Source organism: Geotrypetes seraphini, chromosome 10 (genome assembly GCF_902459505.1).
Source record: "Geotrypetes seraphini chromosome 10, aGeoSer1.1, whole genome shotgun sequence".
NCBI lineage: Eukaryota > Metazoa > Chordata > Amphibia > Gymnophiona > Dermophiidae > Geotrypetes > Geotrypetes seraphini.
The window spans coordinates 56,866,692-56,885,887 of NC_047093.1; the positions used below are offsets into that span (position 1 = coordinate 56,866,692).

Below are 19,196 nucleotides of genomic sequence, written 5' to 3' on the forward strand. Positions count from 1 at the left end.
GGTCCCATGATCAAGAAGTGACATCAGAAGGAAGCCGAGGCCAGCGTGAGCAGCAAATGGAAGATACTGCTTATGCCGGTGAACATTTAAGGAGGCACGCAAGGGGGGCGGAAAGGAGGAGAGGTTCTGGCACCCCCTGCAAAGATGGCACCTGGGGTGGTCCACCCTCTGTCTCTCCCCCCTCCCTTAGTAAGCCACTAATTCCATCCCCTTTATTATTTTGTCAGCTTTCTCTGAACCTTTTCTACTTTTGCGATATATCCATTTTGAGAAAATTGGTAAAAAATCTTTTTATCAATTATATCATTATTGAATTATTGAGATTGAGATTACAAAAACAACAAAGAAAAAGGTAATCTCATAATATAAAAGCAATAGCATTTCCAAAACAAAACCCCAGGAAATATACTAAGAAGAAAACAAATGGAAATTACTAATAAGTTTTATAACATGGAAGATAGTTGCCAAAAAAAAAAAAAAACCCCAGTGCTCCCAATCAGCCCTAACCTCGCTAGTTCAACCTATTCCTATTGGCTAAGTGATGTTTTGCAGCACTGTAACAGAAATCCTATGGTTACTAGAAGCCATAAAAATGATTTGCCTCTTAATATTTTGGTAAGTTATCAGAGTTCAGATCTGCTCACCTTTAGTTTATTGTTGAACTACCAAACATTTTTGGAATTATCCCCCAAACTCTATAAATGGCACCTAAAGTTGTGAGCATACATGGGTGCACGTAGCTGATGTGCACACACAACTTAGGGCTAGATTCACTAAGCAAACCGATCGTGTACCGATTGGTTTGCGACCCCTTTGCGACCCGATTTCCCTCCGGCCCGATTCACTTACCTCTCTGCCGACCATCCTCCGATCTGCGCATGCAAATGAGGGGAACGGCATGCAAAGTAGGCAGGGACGCGATTCACTAACCAAAACCCTGCAACACCGATCACAAACAAGCGACTGCTGAGGACCAGTCGCTCAAGCCCTTTCTGATTGCCCTGCCTTCTGCCGCCCTGCTCTCTGCCCTGTCAGCCCCGATCTGCTTGACCCAATCTCCTGCCTGCCCCGATTATGGTAAGTATGTAATAATTCAACTTTGCCTTCCATCGTCCAATTAAATGAAAAGCAGCTATCTTTTGCTTCCAGTTCTGCCTAAGGCTCATTTAGCTAGTCCTTTATTGCTGCTTTTAACATCTTTATTTTTTACTTTATTTGCTGCTATAAGCACTGTTTTATCTATTCCTTTGTTCTTATTTTCACTCATTGACAGAAACTCCTGCCTGCCCCGATCCCTGCAGTGCAAGCCCATGGTTTTAACCCATGGGCTTAAAGCAGGTAAAAACCATAGGCTCCAAAAAAGTGGAAAAAAAGAAAAAAAAAATTCCTCTGCCGGGCCCGGATTGCCAGCGCATGCACAGACCATCTACAGATGGTCAGCGTATGCATTGGAATCGCTATAGAGCGATCCAGACAGGCAGTTGGGGGTGTGATTCTGATGAGGGCGATTCGTGAATCAGCCCCCCGGACAAGGATAGGATCAGATCCGTGCCCTTAGTGAATCTAGCCCTTAATTGAATAACAGGCCTAACTGGTGCTGATAATTGACAGACAATCAACACATCATTGACTTTAATTGGAAGTTACACATGTAACTTGGTAGGCACAACTCTATAAAAGTTATGTGTCAGTTCTGGTGTGGATGCTGAAAAGGACGAATGGTTAAGAGTGGATCATGGGCATAGATATAAGTTATGTACAAGTTTATAGAACATGTCCAATGTGTGCGCAACTTAGGCAGAACTATGAGGATTCGCGGCAGACAATCAGCTAGCAGCTCTGCTTGGGTAGGAGTGAAGGAAAGTCGCTCCTGTCGCGATTCACCACTGGACCACCAGGGATACTAAAGGTACGTGGGGGAGGCTGGAGGGAGATAAAAATTCTTCAAATTGGCTGGGACAGGAGATGGAAGGGATTCCTCCTGTCCTGCCCACCGCTGGACCATCAGCTACTGATGCTTGATTGGCCTGTAGTCTAATCACCGAATCCTGATTAGATGGCAAACTTACAACGGTAGTAAATGTGGGACTGTTCATTGGAGAATTGTATGTATCGCCTGACTCACTTCTGATTCTTTTCCTACTGTGTTCTACTGTTTGAACAAGCTAGTCTTCTGGTGGGCTTCTTATTTGTGTCTTGGGTAGTCTAATTCTAGATGGTATTTTGCAGCGTTCTTATCAGCATCGGTAAGTCATCTGTTTATTTTACTCTGGATGCTGCTTCATGCCCTTAAATTGTGATTTTTTTAACTTCATGCCCTTAAATTACGATGCTTTAGCATGATTTTTTAGCTTTTACTCAGTTTTTAATTAGCCTGCTTGTAATCTGGCTTAATTTAAATGCTTCCTTAGGCACAGAGTTCTTTTTGGCACCGTGTAAGATAGCAGACTTTGAAAGGTATTTTACATTTCTTTTTATCTTTTTATCTTCCTGAGTTTTGTTTTCTACAGCCTTATTTTATCTTCATATATTTTTTCCTTTCTTTTTTGGTTTATTTGAGCTGACATTTTTTACGTTTGCACAGTTTTTGTTCCTTCGTGTTTCTTTTTATTGTTTCAGCAGTCTTCTTTGATTAGTAGTAATCTGGCACCATCTACTGGTTAGGTTTGGTTTCTTTTCCTTTTTTGTTTTCCATTTGTATTCATCCACATTGATAAATGTTTGCTATATCCATATTAGCATGGTAACATAGTACATGATGGCAGATAAAAACCCGAATGGTCCATCCAGTCTGCCCAACCTGATTCAATTTAAATTTTTTTTAAATATTTTCTTCTTAGCTATTTCTAGGCAAGAATCCAAAGCTCTATCCGGTATTGTGCTTGGGTTCACTATATACATGTTTGTGCAGCATCTGTATTCACATGTTTTATGTATGCTTCATTATTTAACGGTGTAATCGTGTATTTATTTATATATTTCTATGTTTATATTGCCATCCATCTGCATATTTTGGTATTTTAGTATATACATGCTTCACATTATTTATATTATTTAGTCTAATTATACGTGTGTCCAGACTGTATATTTGTTTATGGTTTATTTTGCTGTTCTGTTTTTATAGGCTTCCATTTTATATACCCCTGAGGAAGGCTACCTTTGCTGAAACACGGACCATGTTGGAATTCAGTTTATCTATTTTTATACCTGTTATGATTTTATGCCTGCCGTATCTTATGTACATGACACATATATATAATATGAATATATGATATTTTAATAAAATGATTGTCCTCACACCGGTTTGACTGTGTGTCCCTTCCCCACTCCTTTTTCACTCTCATTTCCTGCACATGGGGTTGTTTTTTCCTTTGTATTGTGTGATACATTACCCTTTTATTAAAGCCATCGCAAAAGTGGCCTTAGCGTGCCTCTTACACTTGTCTTTCCCGTGCACTAAGGCTCCTTGTGTTGCAGCCACAAAATGGCTGTTTTTCCCATTTTCCAAATTAATAGCCATGTGCTATTTTTACCATTGGCATGTGGCCATTATAAAAAGTTACTGCATGAGTCCTTAACAGTGACAAAGTAAGGGGAGGGGGCGGACTGCCACGGGTGCCGTCTTCACAGCGGCTCTCCACCCCCCTTGGAATGTTCTGCCCCCTCTTGGAATGTTCACCAGCATGAGCAGCATCTTCCACTAGGAAGTGCCATCAGAAGGGACCCAATGCTGTTGCGAGCAGCAGGTGGAAGATGCTTCTCATACCGGCAAACATTTCAAGAGGTACGCAGGAGACACATGGTGCAGTGGGTAAGAGTGGTAGGATCTAGAGTCTGCCAGCTGAGAAAATCTGCTTGCACACTGTCTAGTTCCACTACATGTGCCACTGAGCCAACAGATGGGTCTCCACCCACTGAAACAACATTTGGGCCTCCGAGCATAGTGGAGCACTCTTGGCACCACCTGCTGATTAACATAAGCTACCGCCATTGCATTGTCTGAGAAAACTCATACCGCTTTGTCTTGCAGTGAGCTTCCAAGCACCTGCAGCGCCAGGTGTATGGCTCTCAGCTTCAACCAGCTGATTGACCCTTTCCTCTGTGAGGAGGACCAATGTCCCTGCAGCAGATGTCCCTCACAATGTGCTCCACAACTGTATAGGCTGACATCCGTCATCAGAATCACTTCGAGTTTCTTCAAGCAAGACTGCTTGTGAGGGGTCCGCATCGGGGCTCCGTTGGATCACATCACCCACTTGTGAGAATACCTGCCTGCTTGTCCTGGGATAAAAACTATATTACACTACTGGGTGTCCCCAGAGTGGGAATATAGAATGAGGGAAATGGCAAAATTTGAAATCCAGGCTCTTCAAAAGAGCAGTAAGATAGACCATTGCTCCTATGTTACATTATAGAGGAAGGTTAAGAGTATATACTTTGGGTAATTCTAGAGTCTGTAATTGAAGGTATTCTAGAAGGAAGAGTGGGAGTATGTATGATGGATATGACTACTACTATTACAGGCAGTCCCTAGCTTAAGAACGAGTTCCGTTTTTTTTAAAAACCGTTCTTAAAGTTGAATTTCTATGCAACTTGGATCCTGTATAGTACAGTCTACAAAAACATTAAAGATACAGTCCTCAAAATAAAAAGTACTGTAGTTTAAATAGAAAGAAAAGATAGGTTTACACTTTCGTTCTTTATCCACCCCACTGTTCCCTCTCCACCACCACATCCATCATTTCTTCCTCTTATCTCTCTTCCCCATGCATCTATACCTCACACCTCTCCCACCATGTCCAATATTTCTCTCTCCCTCCCTATGTCCAGCTTCTCTGAAAAAAACTGTTGTATACCTTTTACATCTAAGTGAAGCCTATCGTGCAGATCTAGAGATGTCACGCTTATGACCACAGACCACCCATTTTATTTTTGAAAAACAATGCGATGCTTGAGAACCTGGTATTAACATTATTAAAATGCTCCATTAGAAAAAGATAATTTAAAAAAATATTTCTTAACATGATATCTTTCTATTTGTTCTGGAATTGGAATCATGCTTCATTCAATTTGTTCTGGAATTGGAATCTTGGTTCATTCATGTATCTACTTTAAGTCATCGGGCAGAATACGACCCTTTTTCCGAGCTCTCTCCTTCTTTCGCTCCACTTTGTTCTTCTTCTTCTTCTGGATGTTTCTTTTCCTCTTGTCTTGACGCTTTTGCATTTTCTCCACTGTTTGCTCAGTTCGCTTCTCCCACTGCTTCTGCCGTTGCTCCCGGTGCTTCTCCTTTCGCTTTAGTGCTGCCTTCAGCAGATCTTCATTGTCTTTAATTTTGACGCCTTCCGCCTTGTATAAGACATTTGTCCATTTCATTTTGTTCTCTAGCTCCTGGGCTTTTTTCCCATCCTTGGCTTTCAGGTCCTCCAGTTTGCTTTTTCTTGCTTCCAGCCTGCTGAGCAGCTGCTTAAAGTTCTTTCCTGTAAGAGGAGTCAGGTTACCCTTCAGGCTTTGTTTCTTCTGCTTCTTCTTTACAGCCTGGTTCAGCTCCTTCTGATCATGGACTTCTATCCTGTTGAAGACAAATGATCCCTGGTCATTGCCTTGAGCTGCCTTTTTCTTCTCATATGGTGACTCTAATGTCTTGCTAGTTTCCACTTCACTGCACTCTGCCAGCCCTTCTCTCAGCTTCTTCCTTTTACGTTTCTTCCTCTCTCGTTCCTGCTTTCTCCGCTGTCTTCTCTTTTCCAGTTCTTCAGGCAATAGTCCTTTGGAGGTGCTCTTACCACAGAAGAGAAAAAAAAAATCACAGGTTTAATCTAAGGCAAAATAATAAGAATTCAGTATAAAAGATTTATATTCAAGCAGCAGGAAAGGGTAAATTGCCTCTTTCCATTTTCTATCACCCAGGTCTAGTTTAAAACTTACTTTTCTTTGTGCAAGTGTTTATATACCATCTTGAATGGTGTGAGCCAAGACGATGGTTTTACGCAGTAGCTTAAAAATATAGATCACACACACACAAAAAAAAGACAGTAAACAGTAAAAAATTCTTCCATTTAAACCCTCCCCTACTCCCAGGAAAAAGGTCTTCAGTTCTTTCTAGAATGTTAAGGGGACCTTTTACCACGTTGTATTAGGCATTAACGCACACTTAAGTGGCATACCACAGGACACACTCGGGCATCCTATCAATTCCAAAGCTAAAGTTTAAAATTTTTATTCTTAGGGGCACATAGGGGGAGGAGAGTAGATGTTCCTGTGCTAATCAGTGTGTGCAGTCGTATTTACCACACTTTAACTGGTTAGCATATGAATACTATGTGAGCCTTTATTGGCTACGAATGAGTTGTGGAAAGTACTCGTGGGTTAAACTTTTAATGAAGTAGTGCAAAAAAACTCCACTTAAAGGCAGCTGAGAGTCTGCTCAAATGGAAGAAAAAGCCTCAGGTTTTATTGGCAGAGCTCAAGCTCAAACCACCACCTCCACATCATTGGCTAAAAAACTTCCTTAGAATGACAACTCGCTGTTGAGGTTTAAAATAATTGAGGACTGAGATATTTTGCAGTTGAAACCACTTGCTTGAATCTTCATAGAATGACAGTGTTATGCTCACGATCTCACCACATACTAATGTCACATGCTAATGGCAACATGCGTGATTAATGCAAAATATACAAAAAAAGCCATTTTTATTGCTTTGGCACTAAGACCACTTTTTATCACAGCTTAATAAAAGGACCCCTAAGAGATGACATCTCTCTCAGGTCTACCTGAAACCCATTCCAATTGTCTAGCCCTATCTTTGCATCTTTATTTCCACATTCCCCTCTCTGTAGGGATAACAAGGAGCTGGCCCTGAAAATATCGTAAAGCGGTACCCAGTGGCCTGAAAACCAAGGGAACTGGGTTCAATTCCCATTACAGCTTCCTGTGGCTCTGGGCAAGCCACTTAGCCCTCCATTTGCTCCAGGTACAAAATAAGTACTTGTATATAATAATATGGAAATCACTGACTGTAACCATAGAAAAGCAGTATATCATATCCCATCCCCATTCCTTGAATACTATAAATGAGAGCACTAAATTTAAATAAGAATCTCCCTCTATCTGAGAGCCAGTGTTCCAGTCAATAGTCTGGCAGCCACACTGTGAACAATTTATAGTGTACATCCCAACTTCACCAGCAAATTTATAATGAACTAGCTATCACCCAGCATTGCCCGGATATTTATTTATCCCAATCTTCCGGTATCGATAGACTTGTATTTAGTGATTACGCCTGGTAAAACGGGAAGTATTTGACAATTATGTTTACTTTCAAATTCCCTTGAGGATTCATTTGAGGATTAACATCACACAAATTTTCAGTTTTTACTTTCTGTTTAGGCTTCACCACACCACACCTGCACTTCCTTATATACTTTTAAATGACTGTGTCACCCTCTTCCAACCCCCATTATTATTCCCCGGATAGTAAGTGATATGTATACCAAGTTTGGCTGAAATCTCTCCATGCATTTCAGAGTTATGCTGGAACATATACTATTAAATGACTATGTGACATCATTCTCCAAACTTCACACAATTGGTCAAAGCAGCTCCATCTATCTATCTATCTATCTATCTATCTATCTATCTATCGGATGTATCTGTGTGTGTGACCCTCTTCCCACCCTCACAGTATTTTTTCCCAGATAGTAAGAGATATGTATACCAAGTTTGGTTGAAATCTCTCCATGCGTTAAATGTAGCCGGTGAAGTGCATTCTACATAATCTTACTTAATTAGGCCTGCCCAACAAAATATTTGTTCAAAATTACCCCAGCAAGCTATGAATCTACCCACAAAACCATGCTCTTCTGCATGCAAAATCCATTTTATTGTAACTCCCCAAAACATAAACTGGTCTCCTCTATATCTACCATTAAATCAATACTTTCCAAACAAAAGTTAACTGCCTCCAAACATTCAAACACCCCACTTTCAAGATCACTCTCCATTACTATCACCAGCTGAATATCATCTTGTGTATATATAAAAAAATTCTATAAACAGCGCCACAGTCTAGATGCTCCAATGCCATGCACTTACTGCCAATTATGCATGTTGCTGCCAAGATTCTGTTATAGAATATTAGCACAGATCACTGCTAAAATTGAACCGTAATGTTTCAGATGAATACATGGATGAAACAATTTAAGCTTAAGCTCAATTCAGACAAAACTAAGTTTTTCGTGGCATTTTCCAGGGAAGTCTCTTTTGAATCCTCCATTAGTATAAATTCAATTTCTTATACAATCCATCTAACAATTAAGATACTGGGAGTGATCTTAGATCAGCACCTTACTATGAAGTCCCAGATAGATGCAGTGGTACTTAAGAGCTATTTTACTTTATGGAAGCTACAAACCATTAGAGCTTATTTTGAATTTACTGCCTTTAGATTATTGGTTCAACCGCTATTACCGAGTCTTCTTGAATATTGTAATATTTATTTGACAATTACCAAGAAAGAACTAGCAAGACTTGTATTAATACAAAACACAGCGGTTAGAATGATTTAAAGCTTGAAGAAATATGATCATATCACCCCTTTTATTGTGAGCTAAATTGGCTGCCTATGGAGGCTCGGGTGTTGTTTAAGCTGAGGTGTTTCTGTTACAAGGCTCTTTATGGTACAGCTCCTTTTTACTTGGTTAACAGATTTTCTTTAGTTTCTTATGGACATAGCAGAAAAACTCATCCCTTGTTTCTCTCCTTCTGTTCAGGGCTGCAAAAGTAAGAAATTTCTAAACCACACGTTAGCATCCCAAGCAGCTCTTCATGATAAAGAATTCCGAACATTCCTGCTTACAGCTTATTCTTATGAACAGTTTAGAACACAACTGAAGACCTATCTTTTTACAAAATATCTGACTACTTAACTTACTTTATTTCTCCCATTGTGACCATTGTTAGTAATCTTTTGTAAACCGTGTTGAACTAATGGCTAAGCGGTCTATAAGTACAATGTAATGTAATGTAATTGCACAACATTGGAAAGATACAGTAGAGCCATCCATGGTAGAGTGGACAGCATGTTTAAAACTTCTGGTCCACCTGGAATGTGTATCGGCTAAGTGCAAAGGACTCTATGAGAAACCGAATAAAGAATGGGTATTGATTTTACAAAAAATTGGTTGCTAATGGACAGAGTGAGATGGGGGAGGGAGGAATATTATTGTGGGGAATGAGAACCAATATATATATGGTTGACTGTTTTGATTTCTACGTAATGCTAGGAGATAACTTTAAGGGAGGGTGGGGGAGGGGAGGGATAAAGGGATACTGCTTGACTAAACATATGGGAGCAGCTTTAGAATGATGAGCATTGTTGATTATGTATATCAGTTGTGTTTTTCTTACTTGCCATTTCCAAATGGTATACTTTTATGTAGATTTTTGTGTGAATTGGCTGTATATTACATAACCTGTATGATGTTACTTTTCTGGAAAAATGTAATAAAAATCTATTGAACAAAAAAAAAAATATTAGTGCAAGGTCAGTACTGATGTGAACCGCCTAGAACTCCCCAGGTATGGAGGTATACAAAAAAAATTAATTATTATTATTATTATTATTTCTGGTGTGCCCATGTGTAGGCATGTCCTCTTATGTCATGTCAATGGCATGTGTAAGTTTGTGTGCTTAGGTGTGTCAAGTGAGGTGCCTAATTTATAGTATTCTGTAAACTAGGAGAATACCTGGAACACGCACCCATGGCCCAGCTATGCAGATGTTCCCCCCTTGCAATATGGAATAAAACATCGCCTAATGCACATAGGCACCTAGCTGTCAATTATTGACGCCTTTCATGCACGTGCCATCTACCTCATATAATTGCCCCCAAAATGACACCCCAAATTTCTGCAGCAAAACCCCCAAAAGCTGGAAATAAACATTAAACAGTGAGAAAAACAAGATCCCTGGAGAACTTAGACTAGACTCAGTTAGGGCGCTGGTCTTTGATCAGAGGGCCGCCGTGTGAGCGGACTGCTGGGCATGATGGACTACGGGTCTGACCAGCAGCAGCAATTTTTATGTTCTTAACTCTCTATGACTAAAATTAAGCTTCTGATCACTGTTCTGCATAATGGACTCTAATTGCCTTTCCACCATAAAAGATATGATGTTCTCCAAAACTAGCCCACTTCTAAGACAATAAGAATTGCCACTGCTGGGTCAGACCAGTGGTCCATCGTACCCAGCAGTCCACTCCCACGGCGGCCCTTAGGTAAAGGACCAGAGCCCTAAACTGAGTCTAGCCTTACCTGCATACGTTCTGATCTAGCAGGAACTTGTCTAACTTTGTCTTGAATCCTTGGAAGGTGTTTTCCCCTATAACTGCCTCCGGAAGAGCGTTCCAGTTTTCCACCACTCTCTGGGTGAAAAAGAACTTTCTTACATTTATATGGAATTTATCCCCTTTTAAATTTAGAGAGTGCCCTCTCGTTCTCCTTACCTTGGAGAGGGTGAACAACCTGTCTTTATCTACTAAGTCTATTCCCTTCATTATCTTGAACGTTTCAATCATGTCCCCTCTCAGTCTCCTCTTTTCAAGGGAGAAGAGGCCCAGTTTCTCTAATCTCTCGATGTATAACAACTTTTCCAACCCCTTAATCATTTTAGTTGCTCTTCTCTGGACCCTTTCAAGTGTCCTTCTTCAAGTACTTAAATAAATACCACTGGAGAGGTATAAAATTATTTTATTGATTTACAGGTAGTCGATAAATCACCAGTTGCACATATAAGGTGGCAGCTCTATGTTTAGTTGCCCTTGCAAAACACTTTGGAATAAAAATTTTATATTTGAGGAATACACTTCCCCCTCCGAATCTGCGGTTTCAGCATCCGCAGATTCGATTATTTGCGATTTTAAACCAAAAAACCCATTTAAATTTTTTGGGCTATTTTAAGCCCCCCCATGAGCCTTACCTGGTGGTCTAGCGGGTTTTCAGGACAGAAGCGATCTTCCCACGCTCCTGCCCCGTGCAGATCGCTCGCAGGAAATGGCTCAAGAGACTAGGGGAGCTCAAGGCAGCCATTTCCTGTGAGCGATCTGCACGGGGCAGGAGCATGGGAAGATCGCTCCTGCCCCAAAAACCTGCTAGAACACCAGGTAAGGCTTAAGGGGGGGGGCTTACAGGGCTTAAAATAGCCAGGGGGAAGCGGAGGTTAGAGGCAGAACTGGCCCAAATATTATTCGAGGTTTTTTTAATATTCACGGGCCAGCTCTGCCCCTAATCCCCGTGGATACGGAGGGAGAAGTGTACTTCAATTCCTGAAGTCCATAGAGCAGCCTTTTATCATTAGTAGCCTGAACTTTTATCCAGTGACTTTCCACCCAGCAAGAGATTTTATCATATGATGGGTTACTAGTGTCTGGACAGTACCTGGCTTCTTGTTTCCTGGATTTTTTCATGCAACCTTTCACGAAGGAGATCCACAGCAATAAAGGAATCAGTTTCAATCTTTCTTTCTAAAAGAGAAATACAAGTGATGAACAGTAGGAAAACATATGTTTAACTCATGTAAGGAGTTGAACCTAAAAATTTACCTGGCATACTCCTACTCAAGACACTAAACTTGATCAAGACTGTTACTTCTGAAAGATGTACCTGAACTGGGGGGTTTTTTCCCCCCAGGAGCAGATAGAGAGATAATTTTGACCCTTTTTGATCTTATACAATGCTTTGCTGCTGCCACACTTCTGGGAAATTGGGACATACTTACCACTATATCGTCATCTGGCATACACTGTCACTCCGAGATACATGCGTGATTCTCAAAATTCAATCACAGTGTTTGTTTCCTAAAGCAGCAGCTCCTGCAGCTTACAATAATTAGAAGGCTGAAGGGACAACAGGACATGAAGACAGGGTACTATTTCCTGGAATTTAAAATTTTCCAGTCTAGTTTTAATGCTGTTCATTCCATACACCAGCCCAAAAATTTCTATTAAAATGTTTTAAATATGTTTTTTTTCCTCCACCCTCCAGTCTAGTTTTTAAAAATGAACCAAAAGACAACTCTTTCCTATTCTGCACACATGGAAAATACTTGTTTCTTCTTTATAGGGGTGTAATCCTGATTCCTAAGCTTCCAGCGCCATAGTGGGTAGGAAGAGAGGGAAAGATGCTGGCCTGAGATGTCACCAGCACTCACCTAGTTCATATGTTGAACCAGTCCTGCAGTCAGGGCACTGGTAATAAAAGGTGCTAAATTCCACAGCCTTTGACATCACTGGCTCTACTAACTTTTTTCTATCCAATCAGGCAGCCGGACCAGTATGAGAAACAGATGTGCAATCCCCCACCACCACTTTCCTGCACAGGGGGAGGCTCAAAGCCACCTGAAGTCATTGCTTCAGGCTAAAGTGCAAGTATTCCTGTGTCTCATAAGATAGCCTGGGCAGAACAGCCTGCACATGTACTTAAAAACACGCTGGCTCTGGCCTGGAGGTAGTCCAGATGATGTGGAGAATCTAAAGTGTGCAATAGTCTTGAATGGAACCTAGTCCCAATCTGTTCAGCACACCTAAATCAAATTCAACCATTCTCACCTGTAGCACTTGGCTGGTCTTTGCTCTCCTTCCCCAAGGCAGGCCTTGCTCGTGGAGTATTCAAATATGATGTTAGCTGTAGATCATGGTGCAATTTTATTTTCTCTGATCGCTTTCTTGGTTTCTTTTTCTTCTGTGCAAACTGATCAGACCCACTGGTTTTCAAAGCTGACAGATATTAACAGCAGAGAGCAATCAGGGTCTCCAGCAGATCTCCACTGCCCATGAAAATATTTTATCAGTGAATTAATGAAATCTTTCCAACCACAGTCCATCAAAACACTGATCAACATTACTATAATTCCCAAGCTTGAGGGTCCTAATATTATATATCCTTGCATATGTATGATTTTTACCACAAATATTTAGAACACTTATTTTTTAAAGACACCAAAACCAAGTTTAAATGTTGTATTTAATATCTTAGGCATTCATACAGCAGGAAAACTTGAATCAAATACTCAGACTGGCTGAATTAGACCTTTTAGTAATATTTTAGTAACGTTTAACAAGCACTAAATGCTGCACATCCTATTTTATACTTATGGGCCATTTGGCACTCAGCACATGCTAATGTCAGTTAGCGTGCATTAAGCTTTAGTAAAAGGGTCCAATAAGGAATAATTTTATAAAAAGATGCCTATGTGCCACAAAAAAAAAGGCTTTGAGAACCAGCTCTAGTAGTGCAAAAAATGCAGACACATATTTACACCTGCTCCAAAATCAATCTAAATGTGCATATTTTATAAAATACATACATATATTGCAGCTCCACTGCTCAAAACTAGGACCCCAGGGAGGTCTATGCACAAACTTATTACAAACCTTTTCCACACACAAAACCGACTTTGCATGTGGTAAAAACCTTTATAAAAATTACCCCTGCAAAAAAATCACACACATGCCCAAACTGATTAAGTGGAGGTCACACATTTTATAATATAAGGCTTTCTGGCAAAATTATTGTGCAAACAGGAGCTGTGATTTACAGGTTGACTCAATTTACTATTTGGATTATTTGGTAAATGTGCTGAGTTCTGAGGCCCGGATTCTGCAAAATGCGTTCTGATTTTAGGCAGCTGTAGGCGTCCTACAGCTGTCTAATCAGCTAATTGGGACGCAGTTAAAAAAAAAAAAAATGCTCACCAGGCAGGCCACCTATATTGAAGGCGCCTCCGGGAGCCTAGGGAGGCCCATAAGACCGCCTAAGCTCGCCTTAGGCGGCCCTACTTGTCTTCCTAGTAGAGCGGGAGACACTTACAAGTTGGCCAGCAAAATGCTGGCCTACATTGTAAGACGTGGCTGCTATACTTATCGCGGCAAAGGATCTCCCTGCCGTGATAAGTATAGCGGCCGCCTGTCCCCCCCCCTCCCCCGATGATTGCTGGCAGAAGGGTGCCCAACCCCTCCTACCGGAGGATGCCCCCCCAATGCCTCCCAATCGCTGGCAGGAGGGTGCCCAACTCCTCCTGCCGGAGGATGCCCTTGACGCCTTCGATTGCCGGCAGGAAGGTGCCCCACCCATCCTGCCGGAAGTCCGCCCACGCGCACGATCGCCGGCAGGAAGGTGCCCAACCCCTCCTGCTGGAGGACGCCCCCCTCCGTACCCGCACTAACACCCCCCCCCCCGCAGACCCCCACTAACCTTTAATCGTTGGCTGGCTGGACAGGCACCCTCCTGTCGGCGATCGGGGGGCATCCTCTGGCAGGAGAGGTTGGGCACCCTCCTGCCAGCAATCATCCTATACAGAATCCGGGCCTGTGTGTACATGCAGAAATGCAAATATCCAAATATCCATGGTATAAAATAGAACAAAGAAGTGAAACATGAAGAGCCAGTCAAGAGGGGGGTAGCAAGATCTAATTGATAGGACAACTTGTTTAAACAGGATGGGCAAGAGAAGGAATGTGGTAACTTCTGTGAGATGCAAATAGAACTGGTGACACTGACAAATAATAAAGATAGAAAATGAGAAAGAAAAGGGCTGAGAGGGAGGGTGTACGTCCTCTGGAGGAAGCGTCTGCCCTTGGGTACTCCTCACTCCCCTGTCCTGTTGTGCGAGTGCTTATCCTTCTTTGTTCTAAACTTTGTAGTGATATATAACCAGAAATTGTATACATGTGACTATGTTACTGCTGAAGAACACCACTTAGGTTTGAATGTGATTGGTTGTCTATGTCTTCAGTATATAGTATTGTAGTGTAGTCTCTTACAGACAGCCTAAGTTATGTTAGGTGAGTTGCAGCTTCTTACTTACTGGCCCAGTAGGAGACGCTCTCCCTAGATCGCCAAACTAACAAATCTGTAGTGACTTATGACACGTTAACCCTAAATAAATATCCACTGGAATGTTACCTAGAAATTACAAAGAAAGTGTTCTTTTTTATGATTTTAAAAACTGGCATATGTATTAATTTCATACTAAGAAGAAAAAAAAGTTACCTAGTCTTCTTTTTCTTGGCTCCTGATTTTGCTGGGCACACACTTTCTTGGCCAGGCTCTGGAAATAGGAGTCTTTGGCTACTAGACTGGCCATCCCTTAGATACAGGAACAGAAAAGAGAGGGAAACCACGGTATGTGCGTGCCCCAGCGTTCCTAATCCCAATGTCCACAAAAGAACGATTGGAGTCAGCAAGAACTTCCAATTGTAGGAGACAAGTCTAGTTGTACAAACAGTTGGTTTCAGCCAGGATAGCACTACACAACAGGTTGAAAGCATCTGTCTATTTTAAAATAGAAACAAAATAGAAGAACAGGTAAAAATGTAATAAATTACCCTTTAGTATCTGCATTGGACTTTCATATATCATGTTTGCAAAGAATTACTTCAGGCAAGGAAGGACCATTAAGCATTAATTTAATGATCTTAAAAAGCAAGATGCCACTGCACCACTTTATGGAACACACTACCATTAACAACTACGATTTTATGCTAAGAAATGCAAAAACTCTGAGGGAACAGTATAGTTTAGAGCAGTGTTCTTCAACCACTGGTCCGTGGACCGGTGCCGGTCCACAGAAATTTCCTGCTGGTCCACAGGGCCAGCACGTGCATCAGGCCCAAAACAGAGTTCTTCAACTGCCAGTCCACGGTGCGATCGATGCGCCGTTATCTTCGAGCCAGCTCCCTCTTCCTGACTGATTCAGTGCACAAAGCCACAGACAGTGGCTCCTATGCGCGTCTTGCGCCTGAACTGGAAGCCTTCTCTCTGACGTTGCAATGTCAGAGGGAAGGCTTCCAAATGAGGCACGGGACGCGCAAGGAGCTGCTGTCTGCATCAGTAAGGAAGAGGGAGCAGGCCTGAAGATAACACAGGGGGCGGCATAAAATGGCCAGGCGGGAGCAGGCCAGAAGGCAAGGCATAGCATGGAGGGAGGGAGACAACAAAGGTAAGGGGGAATAATTTTATTTTTGAATTTAGTGATTGAATTATGTCAATTTTGAGAATTTACATCTTCTATCAGTGTGCTTTGTGTTGTGTTGTTAATAAGATTATATTGTGTATCTGTGAAAAATGAATGGAAAAAATAGTGTTACAATTAGTACTATTATGGGGGCAGGGGCGGGGTCTGGTGTGGAGATTGGGTGGAGATCAGCGGGGTCTGGCCCACGACTTAGCCCAGTGTTCTTCAACCGCTGGTCCACATAATAACTATTTTATTTCTGTTGGTCCTTAGGTGTAAAAAGGTTGAAGAACACTGGTTTAGAGGGTGAAGAACTTTTGTGCATGACAAGAAGAGCAGGACTTGGGTGCGATTGTATGTGATGATCTTAAGGTAGCCAAACAGGTTGAAAAGGCAAAGATGAAAGCTAGAAGGATGATAGGGTGCATAGGAAGAGGTATAGGAAAAAGGAGGCATTAATGCCCCTGTATAGACTCTGGCAAGACCTCATTTAGAATATTGTGTACAATTCTAAAGAAGGCACCTTCAAAAAGATATAAACAGGATGGAGTCAGTCCAGAGGAAGGCTACTAAAATGATTGGTGGTCTTCATTGTAAGGCATATAGAGGCAGATTTAAAGATCTCAATATGAGAGGGGAGATATGATAGAGATGTTTAAATACCTACATGACAAATGCGCATGAGGCAAATCTCTTTCATTTGAATGAGAGGGCATAAGGTGAAGTTAAGAGGTGATAGGCTCAGGAATAACCTAAAGAAATATATTTTTTACAGAAAGGGTGGTAGATGTGTGGAATAGTTTCGCTATAGAGGTGGTGGAGACAAAGACTGTGTCTGAATTCAAGGAAGCATGGGACAGGCACGTGGAATCTCTTAGGGAGAAAGGATGCTGTGGATGGGCATACTGGATGGGCCATTTGGCCTTTATCTACCTTCATGTATCTATTATAAACCCAGAAAGGCAGTATATCAAATCCCATCCCTTTTAGTTTAGGTGCACTCTGGGATCTGTGTCCAAATTTGGGCAGCCTAGAAAGAATATGGTGGTTATTTAGGAGGCAATAAATGGTTCTGCATTAGCTCTGCTTTGTCGGGGAGGGAGGAGGAGGGGAAACACCAGGGCAATGCTGAATGCCACTGCCCCGGGCGCCTCCTTCCCTTACTATGCCACTGAGTACATTAACTGCCACATGCATTTCACACCCATTGTCCACCCATACCATGCATACTCCCTAATACAAAAAGTACTGAGTGCACACTTTATTATGGTAACTTATATTACTGCAAAACACCTTAGTGTGACTGTATACTAACAGTTGCTACACAGTAAATCGCACGTTAAGTGAAAAATACGATTCGATGAAAGAAGAAATACCAAATCATACGCGTTCGGTTGCCCTCACATGCGAGCGCGACTCGTCATTCGGACGCCGGAGGACCGGTCTCCCCTCCCCGTAGTCTGTCATCTCCCTGTCCGAGATCTGGTACCCCTCCTTTCCCATCCTACCGTAAAACTTACTTGAGGTCGCCCACCGCCAGTCCCCTCTAACTCAAACTCTCGTCCGCCTTGCTGGAAACAGGAAGTTGCGTCGGAGAAATTCCCGCGAGAGTTTAGGAGCCTCCTAGTCAGTGACTAACTACGTAGTACGTACCCAGGGTCCTCCAAGACGTCTGGGTACCGCCTCCAAAACGCATGCATAGTCTTGTGCATGGAGATTCGCCTAATCTGCCATTTACCTTGTATGCATGGTAACAACTTTACTTATATGGATTAAGTTGGTCCAATAAAAAAGTATATCTTCTTTTTGTTTTTATTCTGTTTCCATGCTTTAAAATAAACTAATGGGCAAACATCACTTTATCGAGACTGAATGTAGCAATTTAAATTAATGAAACCGCTGAATATGAGCATAAAGCATAAAGATAATCGGCTAGTGGTACAGAAATAATTTATCAAATAATAATAGTAACAGTAAAATGCCAGGCTCTGTTGGTGGCAGTTATTGTTCCTGCACAGATTATAGTTCAGCCTGAGGGCAGGATCCAACATATTTTATTACCATAGCTGCTATTCCTCTAGTTTCCAGTAGTGGCGCAGGGAAGGTGGCACCCTCAACTCCCCATGTCTAGAAATCCTCATTAAACAAGGATGCCAGAGGAGGGAGGTTATCCAGATTGATTTTATTCCAATCTCTAACTTTCCTAGTCAGGTTATACAGTATTATCTCTAACTTGTCAGGTTATATTATCTCTGCATTAGTGCTCAAAAATCCCTGAAACTATACAGTGATCTTTGACCGTGGCCATTACTTCCTTACTTCAATATAAACATGCAGGGGGGACATTATTAAATCCAAAGTTTGATCACCAATATGTGTGGGGCCAGATACTCACTATTTCAAATCTAAATCTAATAGAAATTAATTAAAATATCTCTCACGTGAATTGGAATTGTCCTCAAGATGCAAATTAGTTACCGTACCTAGGATCACTATTTTAGGGAAGGTTACAACCAAGTCTGCCAATGTTTGACAAGCAATGTCCCAAGTTGCCCCAGGTAGACCCAGTGCATAGTGAAAATCAAAAAAAGGCAAATTAATTGAGTACTGACCAACTTTCCCTATAATATTTTATATACTGGAAAGAAGCAACCGAGATCTCCTCTAGTTGTAATGTGTGAAGATTAAAGCTAATCCTCCTCCTTTCTTTAAACTCCTGGAGTATGAAATATAACTGTAACCTGGGAGTATAGAAACCAATAGATAGTGGTCCTCCCCAGATCTTAACCACATCTCTGTCAAGACCAGGATGTGAATATTATGCTCCTTTAAGCAAGTCTGAGATTAACGATTTTGGTTTTTGTTTTTTTAACGCTCAACAGTTCAATAAAGCAATATTAATTTTTTGTAAAATCAATGTTATTTCCTCTAGAATTCTGGTATCCAATACTAATTATGTTTAGGCCTACTTGTTTGTGCCTAAACACCGTCTTACAAGCTGGTCTATGACTCCACCAGATGAGAATACCATGGGGCTCATGTCTAAAACCCTCCCAAGTTGTCACTTGGATGACCTAAAAGACATAATCAAACGTTTTAGGCCTCTGAATTCTGCTATGCACCCAGAGCTGAAAGGAGCGTGTTTGAAAGAATGGATGGGGTGGGATGTGGGTTGGCCTAGAC

The 19,196-nt window shown here is 41.5% G+C and overlaps 2 protein-coding genes across 2 annotated transcripts in view; both read right to left on the reverse strand.

Annotated features, from left to right (window-relative positions):
- Positions 1-12,647, reverse strand: part of LOC117367697 (histo-blood group ABO system transferase 1-like) — a 44,033-nt gene extending 31,386 nt beyond the window's left edge. The window contains exons 1-2 of the mRNA XM_033960509.1: positions 12,607-12,647; positions 11,438-11,523 (exon numbers count right to left, since the gene is read on the reverse strand). Coding sequence (XP_033816400.1) covers positions 11,438-11,466 — 29 coding nt within the window. The 5' untranslated portion in view covers positions 11,467-11,523; positions 12,607-12,647. The remainder of the gene's footprint in view (positions 1-11,437; positions 11,524-12,606) is intronic.
- On the reverse strand, positions 4,905-17,617 carry SURF6 (surfeit 6). The gene is made up of 5 exons (XM_033960508.1): positions 17,534-17,617; positions 15,050-15,145; positions 12,607-12,774; positions 11,438-11,523; positions 4,905-5,781 (listed from the first exon to the last, which is right to left on the reverse strand). Exons 2-5 carry the CDS (start codon positions 15,141-15,143, stop codon positions 5,107-5,109), a joined length of 1,023 nt encoding a protein of 340 aa, XP_033816399.1. The 5' UTR covers positions 15,144-15,145; positions 17,534-17,617; the 3' UTR covers positions 4,905-5,106.
- Positions 17,618-19,196: the final 1,579 nt, after the last annotated feature.

Excerpts from the sequence above, each read along its gene's own strand:
- SURF6 (XM_033960508.1), bottom strand. The coding sequence starts at position 15,143 with ATGGCCAGTCTAGTAGCCAAAGACTCCTATTTCCAGAGCCTGGCCAAG. Across the intron at positions 12,775-15,049 it reads GCCAAGAAAAAGAAGACTAG|CTTTGAAAACCAGTGGGTCT; the intron begins GTAACTTTTTTT and ends AATATCTGTCAG. Across the intron at positions 5,782-11,437 it reads TCCAGGAAACAAGAAGCCAG|AGCACCTCCAAAGGACTATT; the intron begins GTACTGTCCAGA and ends TTCTGTGGTAAG.